At 36.3% G+C, this 22616-nt stretch overlaps 1 protein-coding gene across 1 annotated transcript; it reads right to left on the reverse strand.

Annotated features, from left to right (window-relative positions):
• Window positions 1-1529: 1529 nt before the first annotated feature.
• LOC114465033 (5'-nucleotidase domain-containing protein 3-like) lies at window positions 1530-15483 on the reverse strand. Its single transcript, XM_028449761.1, has 14 exons — window positions 15176-15483; window positions 13015-13187; window positions 12499-12573; window positions 12349-12404; window positions 12138-12228; window positions 11917-12054; window positions 10117-10177; window positions 9944-10046; window positions 7389-7490; window positions 5755-5836; window positions 5559-5645; window positions 3691-3831; window positions 3546-3610; window positions 1530-2481 (listed from the first exon to the last, which is right to left on the reverse strand). Exons 1-14 carry the CDS (start codon window positions 15408-15410, stop codon window positions 2220-2222), a joined length of 1671 nt encoding a protein of 556 aa, XP_028305562.1. The 5' UTR covers window positions 15411-15483; the 3' UTR covers window positions 1530-2219.
• Window positions 15484-22616: the final 7133 nt, after the last annotated feature.

Here is a 22616-nt window from a genome sequence, read left to right on the forward strand (position 1 = left end):
CATGAAGACAACGTTTACTTCAATGTTTTTAGAAAGGCTGTTTATATGGTCCAGTTTTCTCAATATGCTACCCAGTATTTAGTAGGTGTAATGGTCTAAGTGGTGTTGTCCTAGAAAATGGTGACAGAATCATTCACTTTATCATGTAGTTCAAACTAGAATAACATAAATTACTGGTGCATTTGTTGTAAATGTCCTTCAAAAAGAAAACCAACAGTGCAAGTTAATAAAAAGTACCACATACTCAGAAACAAATCATCTAGTTTTAAAAGTGCCATGTATGGAAAACTGTTTGAGTATGAATGTGATATCAACCATAGTTAAACATTACTAGTAGTCTCAACTTTGGTTTAATAATGCATGAGTGGGCTTTACTAGCGAAGTACCATAAGAAGTGTAACTAGTTAGCATCATACGCTAATACGTGGGTAGCGAAAAGCAAACTTGGGGGTCTACTTTATTTGCACTAGGTCTACTAGTACTACTAGTGAATCTTTTGGCTTCAATACTACTACTAGTACTACTACAGTGGTTTTTGTTTTGTGTGTACTACTAGTAGTGTTTAGTTTTACTAGTAAAGGTTTTTGGCATACTAGTGTGCAGGTAGATCTTGGTAGTTACACAAAATCATCTACTAGTAGATGATTTTAATAGTACTAGTAAAGCTTTGAGCTTTTTTCTAGTAACATCTAATAAATCAAGTTCTGCGTGTGTGTTTGTGGAGCAAATTTCTCCGGCTCTCAATTTCGATCGTGTCGTGGTACTTCCGGGTCCGTTTTTTTTTCCTCTCAAGTCTCATGCATTGGGCGTGAGACACACACATTTCAACAACCCGTGACAGAGTATGTGCATGCGCTGGTGCGCGTGTGTGTGAGAGAGAGAGAGAACTCACGGAGGAGATGGAGAGAGTCCCACATGGCAACCAGGAGGACAGGTAGTGAGTCTCTCACACATACATCTCATAACACGCCCTCACCACACATAAGGTATTTATAATAAAAAAAAGACTAAATGAGTAAAATAAAACAAAAAAAAATTAAACATTATTTAAATGAAAGTGTCTATTTGAACGATTGCTGTGGGAACAACCCCTAGTGCTATTGGTACATTTACCAAAGTACAAGTATGTAGCGTCTTAGGGTTAGGGTTATAACCCTATATCGCAACAAAACTAAGAAAATAACTCAAAATACACTAAACTAACTATTTATACAAAAATGACAACAGAAATGCACAAAACTACACCAAAACAAATACACAAAATGACTCCAGAATCACACTACAATGACAACAAAAAACAATAAACTGTTAGACACAAAAATACACATGACTCAAAAAACATAAATTACAGAAAAACACACCAAACAAAAAAATACGACAATTAGTAAAAAAAAAACAACCACACATTTATCATGCGCATGTTCCATAGAATTAAACCAGGGAAATCGCACACACTATTTTACTTTGCACCTGCAAATAACCCCTTTATAACACTACAGAGTACAGAGTATGTACACCTCTTTGTACATCCAACATTCAAACACACTCAAACTGACAACTCTACTAAAGCTCCTCCCACTTTATGAATGCATACTTCTGACGGGCACTGTACTAGTTAGTAAATCTAGTACTACTAGTAACACTAAATTGTCTACTAGTAGATGATTTTGCTATACTGGTGAGCTCTACTCATGCAATAGTGAGTCAAAAACCTTTACTCGTAAAACAGTATTTTTGTTTATACTAGTACACCAAAAAAAACTCACTAGTAGTACTAGTAGACTGTTTCTAGACTACTACTAATACTAGTAAAGCCAAAAGACTCACTAGTACTACTAGTGACTTCGGTGGCCGACTGGGTTATAATGCAAACATAAAAATAAAATAAAGACTAGGTTATAATGTGCTATAAATTTTGAGACACCTAACAAACAGTAGCGGGACCGTTTCATTTAGTAACGCAGTAGCGCAGTCTGCATGTGGGAAAATAACTGTTTCTCCAATTATAATCCCACACTTTACTCATTAAAGGGAAAAAGTAATCAGATTACAGTAACGCGTTACTTCTAAGGCAATACTGCCATCATTGCCCACACGTGAGTACTAGTAGAGTTAATTAACTATGGTTGATATCACACTAACGCTCCAACAGTTTTACCTAATGTTTGCGTCAGTGTTTTCAGTATGTGTGTGTGTGTGTGTGTCAGTGAGCAGCAGCATCAGTCAGTGCTTTGGTCCTGAGGACGGGGATGGGGGACACTCAGTCCTGGGGGTCTCTGCACGTGCTGCAGAGGAGCCTCGTGCTGCAGGGGGGTGCGTCGGGGGAAAAATGTGTGCTTTAGGTCGTAGTTGAGCAGGCAGCTGATGGACGCCATGTAGATGTCGGCGAAGCGCGACAGGCGACGTGAGAAGTAGGTGGGGTTCTGGTAGGTCCGGAAGAGACTCCCGAACTGAGCGTTGAAGAAGCTCTTTGTTTGAGGTCTGTCAGGGTATGAACACACACATGTTAAAGGAAGTTCATGTATACTCTATTGCAGGGGTGAGGAACTCATTTTAGTTCAGGGGCCAAATACAGAGCAGTTTGGTCTCAAGTGGGCCACAGATTTCAGGTTGGAAAACGAGCACTTTCAACATTAAAGCTGATATCTGGAGTTTCTGAGAAATCTATGTTTATGTATGATTCTTTTGAAATGTATAAAAATAACCAAACTAGTCTTTTACTATGGTCTACTGCTGGTGGTCACATTAATCTGGTATAGATTAATGTGTATAAGTCCCTCCTTCATCCTACAGACCCCTATACAAATGGAAACAATCTCCAAGTGCACCCAGCCAATAGGCTTTGACTTCCTGTTTTTGAGACTGTCAATCAAAGTGAATGCGGAACTGTGCACGGAAACACGGCTGCATGTTCCAACAGCAAACAGGTAAATATAATTTTGGTTCTTACCTGACCTATAGACCTATATCAATGAGACCTGATGCGACCTTGTAATGTTTCGCGATGTGCGTGCAGAAAAGTAGAGGCGTGGCTTCTGGTAGATCGCAGAGGCAGTGGGAGGAAGTGAGGCTGTTTAGGGCGGGGCATCGAGACGTTTCTCAGAGACTCTGAATATCAGCTTTAATGTGCCGTAGTTTACACCTCCAGGTATAAATTACATATAAAGTATCTGAGACCGACAATAACCAAGCATTAAGTGAGCTCAAAATTAACTTCACTTACATTTACTTGATATTATGAACAAGTGTGATTTAATTTAGTCAAATAATTTGAGGTAATGTGCAGGATTTTGAAAGAAATTCAGTTTTTTTCATTAATTTAAGATTAAAAAAATAACTACCATCATGTGATATGTATAAGCGTGGGATGAGATATCTACAACTGAATTATTTTTGTACTTTACACAATGATACATGTGTCTTCTTTCACTTTTTTACTTTCTCCTGCGGGCCAAATTGGATGCTGTAAAGGGCCGGATTTGGCCCCGGGCCTTGAGTTTGACACATGTGCTCCATTGGTTTCAGTCTGCGATGATGTTGATCACCTCATAGCTTCTCTTTCTTTGATCCACTCTGCAACCACAGCCTCAGAAGCTGGATCTCTGTGGATCTGTTCGGGGAAGGAACACAAATACAAAGATAAAGACAAAAGGACAAAGAGATTTAAGACATAAAATAGACCCTATTCACCTGCATGTCCTCGATGAGTCCAGTTAAAGCCTGCAACCACGAGGACATCTGTGCGTACGCTTGTGTGTTCATGATCTTAATCTCCTTTCTCAGCTCAGGGATGATGGCCCCGGTCCTCCAGCCGTGCCTCAGAGTCAAATCCTGGGAATAAAAACACCAGAAAATCTTTTAAAAACCAAAACTGTAGAACTGATATTATTAACTTTTTATACTTTTCTGTTGTTTTTGGGGTCGTCTTGTTTGTTTCTAGAGTAATTTAGTAAATTTGTGCTTTCTTTTAGTATATTTTGTGTATTTCTAGTTGCCTTGTGCACTTATTGGTTAATTTTGCCTATTTCTGTTGTCATTTTCTTATTTTTGTATTTTTGTTGTCCTTGTGTATTTTTGTATGTTTTTTGAGTCATTTTGTGTATATCTGTTGTCATTTTGTACATTTTTTTGTTACTTCTGAGTATTTTTGGTTGTCTCGTGTGTATTTTGGATAATTGTGTTGCCCTTTTGTTTAAATTACTGTGAATTCTGTCTCTTTGTTTTTTTAGTCAATTCCAGGAATGTAATGGTATTATAAATACAGCGGTATTTTTGCTTTTAAAATCTTCCCCCCAGTGTAGTTTTTTCTGGAGCAAACTACATCTCCCAGGATCCTCTGCGCAGATCAGAAAGTGTTTTTCAGGCAGCACAGAGAGGGAGAGCCAAACGGAAAACGTCTACTAGCTCAGTCTATGTTGTGATCTAATTGCTGCTTTAGAAGGACTTTTAAATAAAAAAAGATGACTAAACCTCTACTATTATATATAATCTTTGATAGAGCTGATAATTAAAATTCACTACAGCCGGTGAGCTATGGTTCAAAATGGAAGCAGTGGTTAATATCATTGGCGCTAGCGCCCCCTGGTGGTATCTGTGCCAGACATTCTTACAGGAAAAGAAGCAGTGATTTAATGTAGGATATTATGTTTTTGTTTTAAAAACTTAAACAACCACTGATTCTCTATGTAATAATCTCTGCATTGTAAACTTTTAAAATGTGATGGAAATGATGATTAATATCTTGTTAAATTGTTGTGAATCCATGCACTTAATTTTTTTATGAAATAATTTAAAGGCAAACTTTTTTTTTTGTTTTTGCAAATTGACCAGTTATAATAATAATAATAATAATAATAATAATAATAATAATAATAATAACAACAATAACAGCACAACTTTGGTGTTTGAGTGTTTTTGTTGTCTTTTGTGTTTTAGAATACTTTTTTTTGTTAATTTTTGTTGTACATTTTTGTATTCTTGTAATCCTTTTTTGTGATATAATTAGTGAGGATGCAGGAGACATCCTAATTATTGTAATCGTAATTGTTTTTTGTAACCATTTTGTAAAATGTTCTTTAATTATGAAAATATTTTGTATATTTTTGTTTAGTTATTCATTTTATTTTTCATTTTGTGTGTTTTTGGAGTAATTTTGTGTAATTTTAGCGTTCTTTTGCATATTTTTGTGTAATTTTTTGTATATTTTTGTGTAATTATGTATTCATCTTGTGTTTTCGTAGTAATTTTGTGTAATTTTATTGTTCTTTTGTATATTTTTGTGTAATTCCTTTCTTCTTTTGTACATTTTTGTGTAACTATGCAGTCGTCTTGAGTGTTTTTGTAGTAAATATGTGTAATTTTATTGTTCTTTTGTATATTTTTGTGTAATTCCTTTCTTCTTTTGTACATTTTTGTGTAACTATGCAGTCGTCTTGAGTGTTTTTGTAGTAAATATGTGTAATTTTATTGTTCTTTTGTATACTTTTGTGTAATTAAGTCATCGTTTTGTGTGTGAGTAATTTTTTGACTGTGTGATAAAAAGTAAGAACGCTGCTTACTGCTAAGTCGCTGTAAATGTGATCTCCAAAATAAAGCACTTTGGATCCTCTCCAGCCGGTGAGACGCAAAAACTCATACAAATTCCCCTTGAAATAAGAAAAAAAAAAAAACACACACTTATCAAAGATCTGCAATAATCATGTGGTGAAGTCACGTTCAGTCTGATTTATTCTCTACAGGGATTGATTACTACACCTGTTTGTAGATTTGTCCTTTTTCCAGCTTGTGGATTCGGTCCCACAGCAGCGCTCCTTTGTCTGTGACTCGCCTGAAAGGTCTGAGACCAAAAGCACAAAGTAAATAATCGAAAGATAAACACATACAGGCTGTGTAACTAAGATTGGGGTGACCCTTTAGACGTGCCAAAAACAATGCACGTAACAATAACACAATGTGTAAACACACACAAAAGGAAGAAAATCAAATAAAAAAAACAAAACAAATTGAATATTTCATATATATATATATATATATATATATGGAACCCATTATAAGTTTTGATTGAATGAATGCTTTATTTTGTGTATATTATTTCCTGTATTTAATTTATTAATTTTCTTATGCGAGTCACTGAAAAACAAACAAAATGCAACCAATGAGAAGAGTCAAAACAATAGTCAAAATAACAATAGACAAAACAATAATAATAGACAAAACAATAATAACAATAGTCAAAACAACAGTGGCCACGGTTACAAGATGTTTTTTTTAATTCTGAATTAGTTATTCCGAATTAAATTATTTGGAATTACAGTGTTCTGCTTCATATTTACATGGAAATGGTCATCCCAAATTGAGGTTTACATGGAAAACCAGTTTATTGGGCTTTATTTAATTCTGCTTTAGGTCTGGGGGTTGGGAAGGGTTCTAATTGGACAGGGGGAGAACGAGACGTGTCACATCTATCGAGAAAATAACACACAACAAACCTTTTATTTTTCAGCTAAAACATAGAAGACCACGTGATAACTGTTTTCACTTTTATTTTGATTGTAGTTTTGAAGCAGCAGCTGGACAATAACACACGGCCTCGCTTTCATCCATGGAGCAGAAGAGAGATCAAAGTCTGTACTTTGGTCAATCAAAGCCAGCGGTTCATGCAACAGCTGTTCTACTTCCACGAACGTTGAGTGAAAAATTAACTTTATAATGATCTGCGCATCAATAGTGAAGCTCTGGTGCTTCATGCTCCGATGAAGCCTGTTCTGTTTGCCCACGTCCGCGTGTGTAATAAGTCTGTGTAAATATACGCATGTTTATTTTTCCTTACGTTTTTCTGTCGCACTTGCACAGAATGACCGGAATTAACTTAGAGCGGAATTAAGTGTTTACTAGAAAGAGGAATTACTTAATCTGTCATTAAAATCTGAATAAAACAGCCATCTAATTTAGATTTAGATTTAATTCAAAATTAAATATGCATTAGGAATTAAGTGTTTAAAAGGTCAGATTAAAGAGGATTTAACTTTTATTCTGATTTAAAGCTCCTATGTAAACATGGGAAACATGGGAATATACTGTAAATATACTGCGACTTGGTGACCCACATTTCTCCCGTTCTAGTCTCCCATGTTATTTGTGACTGTTCTTCCATGTTCTCTTTAGACAGGATGATACTTAAATGTTCCTAAAGCACTTTGTGGTTTCTACTCGTGAAAAGCGCTCTATAAATAAAGATGACTTACTTACATGTATAGATAAACAGATCCATTCTTAAATTATGAAAGAATTAGAAAATATTTTGAGTAAATAACAACTACATCATTAAATCTATATAAATAATTTAACAGATGATTTTTATTAATATTTTATTTAATTATTTCACTTACTTCCTCCTGTCGTTGAAGAAGCTTGGTTTATCAGCCTGAACAATAACGATATCAAACAGGTCCCTCCAGTCTTCTCCCACGATGTAGCTCATCCCTCGGTTCCTGGTGATGAAACACGGGACAGCTTTTACTTTATCAGCAACATTTTTTCAAGATAAATATATGTGGACAAAACAAAAGTTAAGCTGAGCTGAACTAGATTCAAAAGCACCATTTAATGTTATTACTTCATGTTGGCTTAATAAGCAACTGTGTTTACAAGAGTTACATTGAAAACTCATATGTTGCAAGAATAATTGTACGCAGCACAATGTTGTGTTACAAATACTAGAAAATATTTTGCACATACTTTTATTGCTTATATATATATATATATATATATATATATAAAATCCAATACTTATTTTTTGCTGTTATTGAACCGATGTCCGATTTCAAAATGGGACCAGGACATCCTTACTGCTCTTAACCAATGAGCTGTGTCAACTGTCTTTGTAATAAAAGGTGATACAAGGTGTGAAATACATGAAACATTTTAAACACAGCTGAATACACTTTTAAAGTTATACTTACTTTTATGTGTTTTTAGATTAATGTTACACGTTTCCTTTTAAACCCCAAAATCTGCTGAAAACAAACATGTATGAGGTAGTGCTATTAATTAATCATCATACAACTTTTGACATTTTACTCAAAGTATTTTAAATTGTCGTATTTTTTTTGTAAAAATGTCAGACTGACTGCCCTCTATGGGTCGAAACACAGCTATTACAATCAAATTTTGCAACTGGCTGAGAACGCGATTCTGTGATGTCATTAGACCATTGTGTGCCACTGTTAGCCCCGCCCCTTCTATAAAACTACTACCTGTTGGACTGAGAGAAGAGTGAATAGAGAGCTATAGTGAGTATTGAGGAGCTAGTTAGCATAGCATAGATTGTTCTTTGGAGATTTTATAGTATAGAGTGGGCGTGTCTTCACTGCTCCAGGAGCAGCAAGTATTCTTTTTTATTGTACCCCCAAGTGGCAGGTCAGCAAAAACCTGGGGGTTAAGTTACACATAAAGGGCTCTATTCTCCCATATGCGTAAGTCCAAAAAGCAGCACAGCGGCGCTGTTTCTGGCTGTGTGCTATTCTCCACCTGTACTTAAGTCTTGTACTTAAGTGGGCCTTCATCCCAGTTACGTACTGTGGGTGGAGAAGCCCTGAAATGTGGGTGTTCCCATTCAAATCTGGCTTTACACGCATTATCTGGTGTGCGTAAGTCCTTTTTCTCTTACACACTTCTAACCCTGGAATAAATGCAGCGCCCCGATAAGGTGAAACATTATATTGCACTAGAAATATGGACTTTGTTACATTTTGAAGCCACACTGACTCATAATATTGCAGAAGAGACTCCTGGAAAGAATTGATCCAAAGCGACACTGGCAGGCTGTCACAGGGGTGGGAGGAGTCACACAAGCACACCAAAGGATTTACCATCAGCGTTACTAATATGTTCACATTTACCAGTTCTAGACGAGACAAAATGTGTTACATTTCATTATATTTTATCTGTGCGTTGTGTGTGTGTGTGTGTGTGTGTGCTGCAGATCGTTACAAACTCTGACAGATGATTAAACTATTTGAACACTGTGTATAATGTAAAGCCATAGTTTGATCCACTACATGAGTAAATAACAAGTGAAACATTAATGACAAATGACGATGATGTGATGTAATGTGCGTGGATGATGATGATGATGATCAAGGAGAGAGATTTTAACTGTGACTCAGACAGAAGAATGCGGCCGATCCTCAGTCGCACTGCAATAATCTGATCATTGATCTGATCAAATCAACCTGTTACATTGTTTATCAATGAAAGCATTTCAAATTAAAAGTGAACTTTATCATTTTCATGGATTTCATTGACATTTACAAGCGTTGGGAAAACTCCATGTTCCGTGATTTCTAGTCAGCCAAAAAATGACATCACTGCCTCATTTCCTTCAGCCCGCCTTCATTCACACATACGCGCCTTTTGGCTTCTTACGCGCGGTGGGCATGTCAGCAGCCTGGACCGGAGAATACGCGTAGGAGAAAAGCACGTAACTGCAGGCGCACAAAAAAGCGCTTAAGTCCAGATGGGAGAATAGACCCCTAAATGAGGCAATTAAAGGGATTTGAATTATTTGCACAGAGAACTCAGAACTGCAAAGAAAGTTTGTATGAAAGAATCTTGAAAAACTCATCTTTTACACGAACAGAATTTTCATCAAACATATCCAAACTGTGACAACTGCAACTGTGTCATAATGAGTTAATGGTTATTCTTTTTCAATGTATCATTAAGACCTTATTTCTCATTGTAGTTGTAAAGATAAATTGCATCTGAAGCGTGGAGACTTTCACTGGAGCTCTCCATGATAAATTCTGTAAGAGGAAGTGGGTGTTTAGTGTGTGTTTGCAGCACATCTCTATTTTAAATGGCAATAATATGACGTTTCTTAGACAATAAATCAATAGTCTTGTGCGAAACAAAAACTTACATTGTGTTTTCTTGCACTTACACAAAGGCGAATGGGCTGTTGGTGATGAGAAACATCTTCTTCCCGTGCTCAGACAGCTTCTTGAGCACGGCATGGCTCTGCTCGCCATAGCAAATGTACTTTTCTGCAGAAGAAAGAAGGAAAGAGACGTCAGCTTTATTTGTAAACAGACAAATGGGTTAGCAACGTGTTACCGATATCTGCATCCACTGCTCGGTACATGATGCCCTTAACGTGGACGTCTCGAATGGCTTCCTGTGAAGAAGAAGAAGAAGAAGAACATTAAAGTCCGGAAGTTTTCTGGACAAGGAACAAACATTTAAAACAGAATTTAATGAAGCAGTGAAAAAAATAAGGCAACTGAATAAATCTGCCCAGAAAACAAACAATAAAAAGAAACAGGACAGATGGCTTCATATGGAGCCCAGATGACTCCGCCCACCATAGGCAAGCCAGCCTGACTAAAATTAGACTCTGCAGACAACCAAAATTAGATCATCACAGTTCACTGAAAAACAACGATAGTTTTAAAGCTGCTGGAGACGATCACGTTTTATCAGATTAAAACACAAAGCGTCGGCTTCATTATAGATCAATAAATGATGGATTGTTTGCTGAAAAAAAAGATGTATAAAGTTGAAATTGCCGCTCAGAAGTTTGGTTTGATCTTTATTTGTAGATATTATTGGACAAGTGTGGCGCATTGCATTGTGGGATGTGGAGTCCTGTAGACGGATGTATAGACGTGTACTTTTTCTTACTGTGATTTCTTGTGTTTCTACGGAGCTTCAAACATGACATGGTAAAAACAAAAAGTGGCCACAAAATACTGATTAATAATGATAATAATATGGTCCCTAGTGGTTAGCGTGACTTGTTGCTGTAGCAACGACAGATGCATTCAAAGAGGAGCTGAGCTGCCCTCGTCAATACCGTGTTGCTTAAATTTCTGTTGTGAAACCGTTAAAAGTGTTAATATGTGAGTGTGTAGTCACTTTGGCAGTGCTTTTGGGTCAAACACAAGAAATCACCCTAAGAATGAAGAACAAATACTGTCTACATCCCACAATGCAATGCACCAAACTTTTCCAACATGTCAACACACTGACTGTTTGTAGTGTAGGGGTGTGAAAAAAAATCGATTGCACAATATATCGCAATTTTAAATCGATTTTTTATTTTATTTAGAAAATCTATTTTTTTCTTTTGGAAATTTAATCAATATTTTTGTGTATTTGTGCAAAATTTAAGTGGTGGTTACAATGCTTTCAATGTTTTCAGATCAGTGCTTAAACTGATACAATAGGATAAATTATTTTTTCTTATTTTTGTGCATTGTCAGTAACTCAGGGTGATTTATTCTTAATGTTCTCACTTACAGTTGTTACAGTGCCGTTGTCATGGTTACTTTGAGACTTCTACACAGTAGTTTCAGTGAAAATAAACTTGCTGCACTTTATTTTATGATGACAGTGTGTAACACTGTATTTTCTTTTTTTCAGTGATAATGTGCAGAAACACAAACAATAAATAATAAATAGGATGTTTTGAAGCAAATACTCAAATCTCAGTTTGTCCTCTGAATGATCAATATCTTCTGATGAACATATACAGCAAATTGATTTTTCATCTCTACAATTAATTTTGATATTAACTGGGTAGAATATCGCGATATATTGCAATTCGCAGTATCGCAATATTGTGGTATATCGCGATAATATTGTATCGTGACCCACGTATCGCGATACGCATCGTATTGCAACATCCTTGCCAATACTCACCCCTATTGTAGTGGAGATCAAAATACACTTTCAAGCCACAAATTCAACCTTTTACATCTTGTTTTCCGAGCAAACGATCTTGGATTTATTGATCTGGCCTACACTTGCATAAATATTGTCTCCAGCAGCTTTAGGTAAAGTTTTATTTTTAAAAACACAGCAATCTCCAGGGAAGATAATGAAGAAGAAGAGTGAAGGGCATCAGAAACGCACCTTTACGTCTTTGTAGAGATGAACGGGCTCGTAGTCGATGTTGTGCCTCATGAAGAAGTCGTTGACACAGGACAGCAGGTTCATCTCAGGCAGGGAGAAGATGTCCATGAACTGCTTCATGCTGTGTCCATGTGAGCTCTGCAAAAACAACGCGCTTCGTCATTGTTGTAGTTTTCTGCTACGTCACATCACACATGCTTAGAGCGTTAAACGATCATCACCTTCCCGTAGAAGTCGCTCATGATCTCTAACGGTACGTGGCAACCTTCATACATGGCGATCACTTCCTCGTCTGGTACGGGGTGAAGTCCTCTGGAATAAAACACTCACATTCAACTTTTCTTTGCAGCCATCAGATGTTACATATTCCTGTTAAAAAAAAAAAAAAAAAAAAACCAGATCAAATCTGTGTCTTGATTCAGCTCCTGTTACCTGTACACAGTTCCTAACTGGATGTAGTGAAAAGCATCAATCTTCATCAGCAAAGCCTGTTGCAAACCACCAACACACAAGTTTAATCTAAATGTTTTAGATTCAAACAGGAAGTGTCATCTAAATGTTTTAGACGAGCCACAATCTCACCTTTTGGACGTCATAGTGAAGTCCTCTCACAGCAAAATTAGGAATATATTCATATTCCTGTAGACCCTCTGGATACTAAAATAAATAAAGCACATCAAGTAGTTTAGAATTTCAAAATAATGCTATAAACAATAGTTAATTATGAGGTTTTTGTAATGTATTTGTGCATGATTGTCATTTTGTGTAATCTCACTGTTGTTTTGTGTTTTTTCCAAGTCATTTTGTGTATAATTATTGTCATTTTGCATAAATTTGTTGATTTTGCTTCGCTTTTAGTCATTTTGTGTGTTATTACTGTCATTTTGTGTGTTTGTGTTGATGTTTGGTATATTCACCAGTTTTTTTGTGTAGGTTGTTGATGTCTTGTATTTTTTTCAATTATTTTGAGTATAATTGTTGTGATTTTGTGTATTTTTGTTTATGTATTACTTTTCATGTATAATTGCATCATTTATTTTGGTCATTTTGTGTGTTTTGGGCTCATTTTGTGCATTTACTTTACTACACAGTACACACCCGATGCTTAGAGATGAGGATGTCTCGTGCTATGTTGAAGATGAGCGTGTGCAGATGTTTGGAGTAGAAGGCCAGCGTGTAGTCATAGTCAAAGCCATAGATCTCGATGTCGTGAAGGCTCGTCTCATTGTTGGAGAAAATAGTGTCTGCGTTGACAAAGCCGGGGGATATTGCTGGAACACAAAGACACATCTCAGGTTATGTTACACATTAACTTTACATAGTAGACATCAGACCGGTTTAAGATGAAAAGATAAATCACTAGCTTTGGTATTCAGCTGGTAATAAGACCCAATGCGATCCAGTTTGTCTGCTGATTAAAGGTAAAGTCACCTTTTTGTTGAGAAGGATTTTACCGAAATGTATAACATTTATTTTAATTTACCTGAAAAAAAACATTGCAATTTAAAACTATATCAAATACCGGTATAACTATAAAAAAGTGACACATATAGAAACTGACAATCACAAAACACAACAAATATTACAACTTTAATCTTGAAATATTTAGATTTTTAACTCACAAAATTACCATTTTATTAAGATATGACTTTATTCTCAGAAAATGACGACTTTATTCTCAAAATAATACGACTTTAATGTCATAAAATTAAGATTTTATACAAAACAAAAATATAAACCCAAAACTTGTTTTTGCCATCATTTTTCATGAGCTGAACTCAAAGATCTAAAATATTTTCTATAAACACAAAAGACTTATTTCTCACAAATATTGTTGACAAATGTGTCTAAATGTGCGTTAGTGAGCACTTCTTTGCAGAGATAATCCATCCCAGGCCACTCTAAAAATGTTCAGTTTAATCACACAGCACAATGCCACAGATGTCACCAGTTCTGAGGGAGCGTGTAATCAGCATGCTGACTGCAGGAATGTCCACCAGAGCTGTTGCCTATGAATTGAATGTTCATTTCTCTACCATAAGTCGTCTCCAAAGGTGTTTCAGAGAATATGGCAGTGCATCCAACCAGCCTCACAACCGCAGACCATGTGTAACCACACCACTCCAGAACCTCCACATCCAGCATGTTCACCTCCATGATCGTCTGAGACCATCCACCAGGACAGCTGGGTCTCCACCTGACTGCAGTTCATCATCATAACCGACTTGAGTGGGAAAATGCTCACATTTGATGGCGTCTGACATGTTGGAGAGGTGTTCTCTTCATTGATGAATCCTGGTTTTCACTGTTCAGGGCAGATGGCAGACAGTGTGTGTGGCGTCGTGTGGGTGAGTGGTTTGCTGATGTCAATGTTGTGGATGGAGTGGCCCATGATGGCAGTGGGGTTATGTATGGGCAGACGTATGTTATGGACAAGGTGTATTTTATTGATGGCATTTTGAATGCACAGAGATACTGTGATGAGATCCTGAGGCTCATTGTTGTGCCATTCATCCGTGACCATCACCTCATGTTGCAGCATGATAATGCACGGCCCCATGTTGCAAGGATCTGTACACAATTCCTGGAAGTTGAAAACATCCCAGTTCTTGAAAGGCCAGAGTACTCACCGGACATGTCACCCATTGATCATGTTTGGGATGCTCTGGATCGGCGTATACGACAGCGTGTTCCAGTTCCTGCAACTTGGTACAGCCATTGAAGAGGAGTGGAGCAACATTTCACAGGCCATAATCAACAACCAGCGTTGCCAGGTTGGGCGGTTTTCCGCCCAATTAGGCTATTTTAGTTCACGTCAGGCGGGGAAAAAATACATTGGGCAGGTGATTACATTTTGGGCTGCTTTAATCTACATTTTGCAAGTTTATAATATTCTCTCTCTCTCTCTCTCTCTCTCTCTCTCTCTCTCTCTCATGAAATTACAATTTTTGACTTCAGTCTTTAAATATTACAATTTTATTCTCGAAATAATACAACTTTAATCTCATAAAACCACCATTCTATTAAAACACGCATTTATTCTCAACAAAATCTATACCTTACATTCTAAATATTACGACTGTAGTAGTGCCCAGAATGATATATATATATATATATTTTATGTGGGTCTAGTGATAATCTAAGAGTTTATTTGAACATTTGTCGGCAGATCAAACAGTGTGAATCATTTCCATGTAACGCAGTGATAACAGAGCATTAATGTCATGTAAGTCGTGTCAATGTAACGTATGTAACGTACCTTGAGTTTGTCTCTTGGTGTGACTATAAACGTTCCACAGTCTCTGGGTCATGTCCTGACTGGTGGAGTCCGTGGAGCAGCTGCAGGTCTGAGGGGATGGCAGCTGAGCCGCTCCCCGGGACAGGGTGCTCGGATCCCGGCTCCATGAGCGCAACCTGAACGTTGAGTACCGGAAGCTCCGGGCCGTGTTATAGAATACACTGGTCAGAGGCAGGGACCAGGACCAGGGCGCCATGGCTCAGCTGCTGTAGCGGGGGTCGGAGGAGCTGCATGCGGGTAAAGGGTCGTCCGTCAACACGGGAACCGTCCTCGTGCGTCACTTCCGCGTTCGAGGATCATCCAATCAGAGGCTGATGCGTCTGTCGGTTCCTCGCCCCCTGCTGTCACTGCACCGACACTTGGAGTTTATGTGGTTTGCCCGCGAAAAGGATTTAATTAAACACCGGGGGAAAAAATGACTTAAAAATAAATAAATAAATCTTGCATTACTTTAAGTTAATTTGTGTTTTAATATGTTATTCAGACAAACTTTTTACAGAAAATTTACTTTGAAATAAGTACATTTTCTGAAAAAGTTTGTATGAATAAATGAAACCTTAACATTGATTAAAAAAAAGAAGATAAAATGAACTTGCTGGATCAATTTGTGTTTTATTTATTTATTAACAATAATAGTTATGACTAAATGCGTTTAAGGCCTAATGCTAATACTACTACTAATAATAATAATGTAAAAAATATAGACTGATATAAAAAATACACAAAATTACTAAAAAAAAAAACCCCACAAAACAACAAAAACTGACTGAATTACTAAAAAAAGAAACACAACTAAAATATATATATATACACACAATAAGAGAAAAATTTACAAAAATACATGAAAACTACATCCTGCATTAATCTTTGAGTGTTGCTGTCCTCTGGTGGACAAACGGATATTTTGATGCGCGTTAGATCAGATTTTATTATAGAAATTAGAAAATATCAACTCCCTGCTTTTTATAGATTAGAGCTATGAGTGCAAGTCTTTGAAGTCAGTCAAATAAAAGCAACTACAAAAGAATACTATATAAAAAAAAAAGCATTCCAGAAAACAAAACAGAAGAATCTGAAGATGTGTTGAGCATGCTCTTTCACTATTTGAAGTCATCTGTGATGCAGCTGAAGGATATTAAACATTTCACTCTTTCCCTTGGACATTCTTCATATTTTACTGCTTGGACAATGTTTTTAGCAGGGATGAGTGGATGATTCTCTCCTCTCCTCAGTCATGGGAAAGGTGAAATGGAGCAGAGATAGTCGTTTATTTTCCACCAGTGATCATCACACACCGGTTGGATGAACACATGCATGGATCACGAGGGCTCCCCAGCTGCTGCTCTATGGGTCATCTGAAGGGAAAACACACACTGGGATGTCTGGGAAATATGTGCAAAATAACAAGAGCTGCATTTCTTTACATCAGTACGTCTTTAAATAGAAAACAGAGTTAAATCAAATCCATTCATACAGTTATTTATCTAAGGAAAGGCTCATAATATCCACCCATTACTTATAAACTATTAGCAACATCTAAATATGTGAACAAATAAAATTAGAAATATTACATTAAGAAAACTTTGACCTTCCTCTTTGATGAGAACTTTATGTTTTTTCCCTTTTCTCCCCTTTTTTCCTTTCTTTTCTTCTTTTTTCCTTTCTTTTCTTCTTTTTACCCCCCTTTCCCCTTTTCTTTCTCCTCTTCTTTCTTCCTTTTCTTCTTTTTTCCTTTTTTCTTTCCCCACTTTTTTCTATTTTTTCTTTTTCTTTTTTCCTCCTTTTTTCTTTCCTTTTTTCCTCTCTTTATCTATTAAATGTTCATAGTATCCACTTCTATCCAAGTAGAGAAAAGTAAAAGGAATATCAGATTGTCAGGCAGCTCCCCAAACAAAACTCACTGACATATTTAGGTTTATATTTGTAATTTGTATTTTTTTTTTTAAATTTATTTCATTCGAAAGTAAAAAAATAAATAGTAAACAATATTAGCAACAAAAAAAAAAAAAAAACTCCAAATCAACACATTTTGAATGAAAAGTAGTTAAAGAGAAGATTACTCAGCCCCTTTGTGGTCTTTCATTACCTTTGGATAATATTCAACCTTCTAAATATTTACAGATTTATAGATATGGTTAAGCATTTCATGTGCCGTATTTACAATATTCACAATTAGAAAGAGAAGAAAAGTAAAATTAAAAAAATTAAGAAATAAAATTTAAAAAAGCATACATTTTTAAAAAAACAAAATCGCATCGTTTTCATGTTTGCTCAAATGAAATATCTAACATCTCATACTATTTATCTTCAAAATTAATGTTCATACTTATTTAACATTGCATATTTGATGTGTTTCTTAAATTGTAGGAGAGTGAAGTAAACATGGCCACAAACTAGGGATGTAACGATTCACTCAACTCCCGATACGATTCGATTCGCAATACTGGGTTCACGTTACGATTCTCTCACAATTTATTGTACAAATTGGGACTGTAGTCAAATGATGACTGAAAAATATTGTCTTACTGTATACTGTATTATTTTCCTTTTATTTTTAATTGTCAAAAGAATCCCTTGATGAACTATTCAAAACAATGCAATTTAACTAAAAATAAATCTTGAATGAAATAAATAAAGGAATAATACAATTGAAGAAGAAGCTTATTAATTTGAATTCTGGTTCTATAGTAAACAATGCAAAACTGCATATTAGTTATTTTTGTTTTTAAAAGTGCAACTGAAAATGTATTTTGTGCCTTAACAATTGGACTTAAAAAAAAAAAAAAAAACGTCATTGCACTGATTTACGTCAGATATTTGTTTGGACCAGCAGAGGGCGCTGGTAACCCAGTGGTCGGTTGGCATGCAGCTAATCTAGCAGTGAAAAAGAGATGCTATGCAAGCAGACAAAGCTAATAGAAAAACGTGACTTTTACAGATATTCACGTAATATTACAAATATTCTTTTGGTGCTAAAGGGGTAAAGAATAATTTATTAACATGTAACATTAACATGTCAGAGTAGGAGGCGGCCAGAAAGAAAATAGTAGCAGATTCCGCCCGCCGGTACACTGCTGGACAAGAGAAGGGATAAATATATAGCGCCCTCTGCTGTTTAAAAAAAGGATTCAATTTTCAAAGTATCGTGATTTCAATCGTGATACCTATGAATCGATTTTTGACTGCCTTATGATTAATCGTTACATCCCTACCACAAACAAATAACTGCAATAATAAATGATTGCACTCAATAACAACCTGGGACGTCTGGGAAATCTGTGCAAAATAACAAAAACTGCATTTCTCCCCCATTTATTTCATATTTTATTGTGTTTTCAATGAAAAACAAAGTTAAATTAAATGTATTCTCATCAGCTGCATGTCGTACAGTTATTTAATGAAGGAAAGACTTTTTACATCTTTCATTCCTTCAAAACTCTCAGCAACATCTAAATATGTGAACGCACCAGCAAATGAAATAATGTTTGGAATAAAGGGAGTGTTCCACAGCTGGCAAACATTTTAAATGCCTCTCGCTTGAGGTTTAGTCTGGCAGAATCTTCAGCTACTCTGATTTTGGAGAAGACACATTGGAATCTTGTTTTATGTAATTTATGTAGTAATTTTCTTATATAAATATAAAAATCAACAACACATGTTTTTGGGCTGTGGCAGGAAGTAGGGCACACAGACAAAACACACACAAGCATATGGAAAGGTCTGATGTGCCGCCATTAATAATCAAACCTGGAGCCGCTACGTCGCTTTATTTCTTCCGCAATACATACATATAACTATATTCAAGTGTTTTATATTTGCCTTTATCTTTCCTTTTTCTTGTTTTTTCCTTTTTTCTTCCCTTTTCTCTTTTTTCTCTTTTTTGTTTTCTTTTTCCTCTTATTTAGGGCCCGACCCTATTGTAACGCACTTTGTTTTTATTATTATCTTCCCTATAGGACGTGATCGCATTTTTGAGGGCCTAAACATGTTCATGAAAATATGAACGCATATTAGGACTCGGGAAAACTATGATATTTTGGGGGAATTGCACACATGAACGGCAAAATGACTCAATAGCGCCACCTTGAAAATTGGCCTTTTGTGGAGTTAATACAATTAGTTTCACGCACAGCTACAAAATTTGATACACATATGTATCACGACAAGACCAACAAAATTGCCTTATCAACTCTTTACTCAAAATGCAGCAGGGAGCCGCCATTTTGAATGAGCTGTGAGGAATTTGTTCATTTTCAAAATACATTTGAACATACAGCGTGTGTGATTGAAAGTCTAAGGGCATCGCCCGGACGATGCCCTTAGAGGTGGCGCCCTTAGAGGTGGCATCTTGAACTTTGATGTTTTGCCATCAAACATCATGTGCTGCTTATCAAACCTTAGCATGCTCCAATCTGCGTCAAACCTTGCATGTTTGATCAGAGTCCTGCCCTGATCACAACCATATGCTAATATTCATTTACAGTCATAGCACCACCTCCTGGCAACAGAAAATGACATGTTTTACACATTGATGTGCTGTTATTAGCTGGTTGATCGTATTCACCTCAAATGTGGTGAAATAAGCCTTAAGGCATTGATGATAATTCATGCTTAAAATTGTGACCTATTGTGAAACACCTTGTCCGGGCGGCAAATTTCAATGTCTCGCTATAACTACTAAAGTGTTTATATCTCAGCCGTAAACATCCACATTTTCAAATGTATTCCTATAGTCATAGGGCCACCTATTGGTAACAGGAAATTTGAGAAGCATGCTCCAATCTACATCAAACTTTTGGAGATGGTCACTGTGTGTGTGTGTGCGCGCGCCCCCCCCCATAGCCCACCCATGTCCCACCATCACCACCAGGGCTGAGGTGCATGTTTCAGCTGACTCCAGGGCCGCAGTAGACAGGGACCACTTCCAAGCCCAAAGCCCTCCGCCCCCCCTCTCCCATTTCACCCCCTGTTGTCACCAGACCATACTAAATGGTTACCATGGCTACCATGGCAACCATGACCGAGCCAACAAGGGACTGGTCAATAAAGTTGAAATCTTTATACATTGAAATATTCCTGTTAGCAGCATGTTCACTTGTATGATGTGCTACGCTAATGGTAGTTATTAAGAGTTTGTAGAGCTAAGCATTTGAAAATCAATTATAGCAGATTTGATTTGTGTGCCAAAAAAATGAGTTATGGTTTAACCCAATCGTCATTCATAGTCATAGTGCCACCTATTGGTAAAAGGAAATCATGGGCATTATATTTGTATAGAACATTGCAGGAAAATTTGTGATATAATCCTTGAAAATATTCAGCTACGTCTCAACACTTAAAAATTTCTGCCACACCCCGACTTGCAGCACACCTCAACGCGGGCCACGTCCCGACATGTGTGTGGTTGCGAGGGCCTGTTAAACGCTGCTTGCAGCTTTAATTCCCTTTTCTTTTTTCCTTTTTTGTTTCCTTTTTCCCCATTTTTCTCTTATTTTGCTTTATATTTTTTCTTCTTTTCTAAATTTTTCCTCCTTTTTCTCCTATTTTTTCTCTCCATTTTTTCTTCTTTTTTCCCTCTTTTATATTTTCACGATAGTGTTCACTTCTGGACAATAGAGAAAAGTAAAAATAATATGAGATTGTCTGGCAGCTCCTCAATGGAAGCTCATTTGCACATTTAGCTTTATATTTACTTTAAAACTATTAGTAAACATGACCACAAGCGAATAACTGCAATAATAAATGATAACACTGAAAAACAAAATTGTATTTCAGCTAATGTTGAAGTAGCTCAAAGTTCTGAGTGATTATGATTGGATTTCTGTCGACAAACTGCTTTTTCATTCTAGTGAACCTCTATCATTGCTTTGCGTCCATTATCATGACATTTTCACTTTCTCTAGAAAAAAAAAACAAAAAAAAAACATAATTTTATGTTTTCTGCCATCTTAAAATTGTAATCTAAGGAAGTAACCAAACCAACACTTTGTTTTAAGGCTTTTACGAAAAGTAATTTTCATTAAACTGTATCAGGTTATAGCAGCGTAGTGGTGGCCTAATGATTACGGCAGCACACTTATACCCAGAGGGTTGCTGGGTCAAACCCCTATTGGTCCTTGAGCAACACCTTTTACCCTAACTCAGTAGTTCCCAAATATTTTCAGGCAGTGGCCCCATTTTTATATCACACATATCTGGCGACCCCAGAGACGTTTTTTTCTCTAGAATTACTTTTTTATTATCTGTATTATTTGTGCACAATATTAAATAAAAAGATTTCATTTCATGCAACCCCACATGGGGTCATGACCCAAAGGTTGAAAAAAAGATTGTTTATACAAATTATTGAGTTTGAAAAGCATTAAACGCAAAGCCTTGATTTGAGAACATTTAGAACATCAAGTTTATGTCAGTGAAATACATTATGTTTATATAACTTATTAAATGAATTTCAAAGAACTCAACTCATTTAAGTTTTACCAATTAAAACAATTCAATCAAAGTTTGGTCCAACTGTTTTTCCAGTCTGAGTTTGTACAAAAACCAACAAAGTTCAGTTTTTGGGCGTCAAATAAGATTGTGTCTGAGTTCATGTTTAAATGTTTTTTGAAAAAATATATTAGAAAGTTTGAAAGTTAATATACTATAACACTTTATTCTTGTTGTAAAGCAACAAAAACAAACATGAAATGTGAAGCAGCAGTGAAAGCAGCTGATGAGGTGCTATGAGGCAATGGCTGAATGAGGCCTCAGGCTTGACCTCAGGGGACCCTGAAATGGGTCAAAGTTACTCTGAAGAGTTGATGTCAGTTTATCTAGAAGAGAAACCCCTCCTGCATGGGTTCCATATGCTCTGACTGCTTCCTTAGACATTTCTAATCTGTAAGTGATTGAGGTCATCTTTAGGTAACTCCTGGTAAAGCTCAACCAGTGACAGGCTTTGCTGGCTGTCAGCCTCAGTGGTAAGCACGAGTTTCTCACTCCACGTCTCAAAGATAAAAGAAGATGACTGACTTTTTATTTGACAGCAACAAGGACTAACTCTAACTCACAGAAACCTATAACTCTAAATCACTCAAGAGAAACCAAACCATCACAGTTTAAAGACTTGATTGTTGAGTGAGAATTAGGATTTTACTCACAAAGCAAATGTGTTTGGTTATTGCAAAGAAAAAGTCAGTAATGCGTTTGGATCACATATTTTTGTCTATTTTTTTTACACAGATAAAAATGGGGTTGGTGGTGAGATCTCATCTCATTCGATTCAGCATTGCTAAACTTCACCTCACAAAAAGTAGATTAAATGCATCGCAAATCTCTCATTCATTTTACATTACTTTTAGTGGTGGGATTTGATTAAAAAATGTATTTATTTAATTAGAGACTTTGTAATCTCAATTAA

The sequence above is a fragment of the Gouania willdenowi genome, chromosome 6 (genome assembly GCF_900634775.1).
Source record: "Gouania willdenowi chromosome 6, fGouWil2.1, whole genome shotgun sequence".
NCBI classification, from domain to species: Eukaryota; Metazoa; Chordata; class Actinopteri; order Blenniiformes; family Gobiesocidae; genus Gouania; species Gouania willdenowi.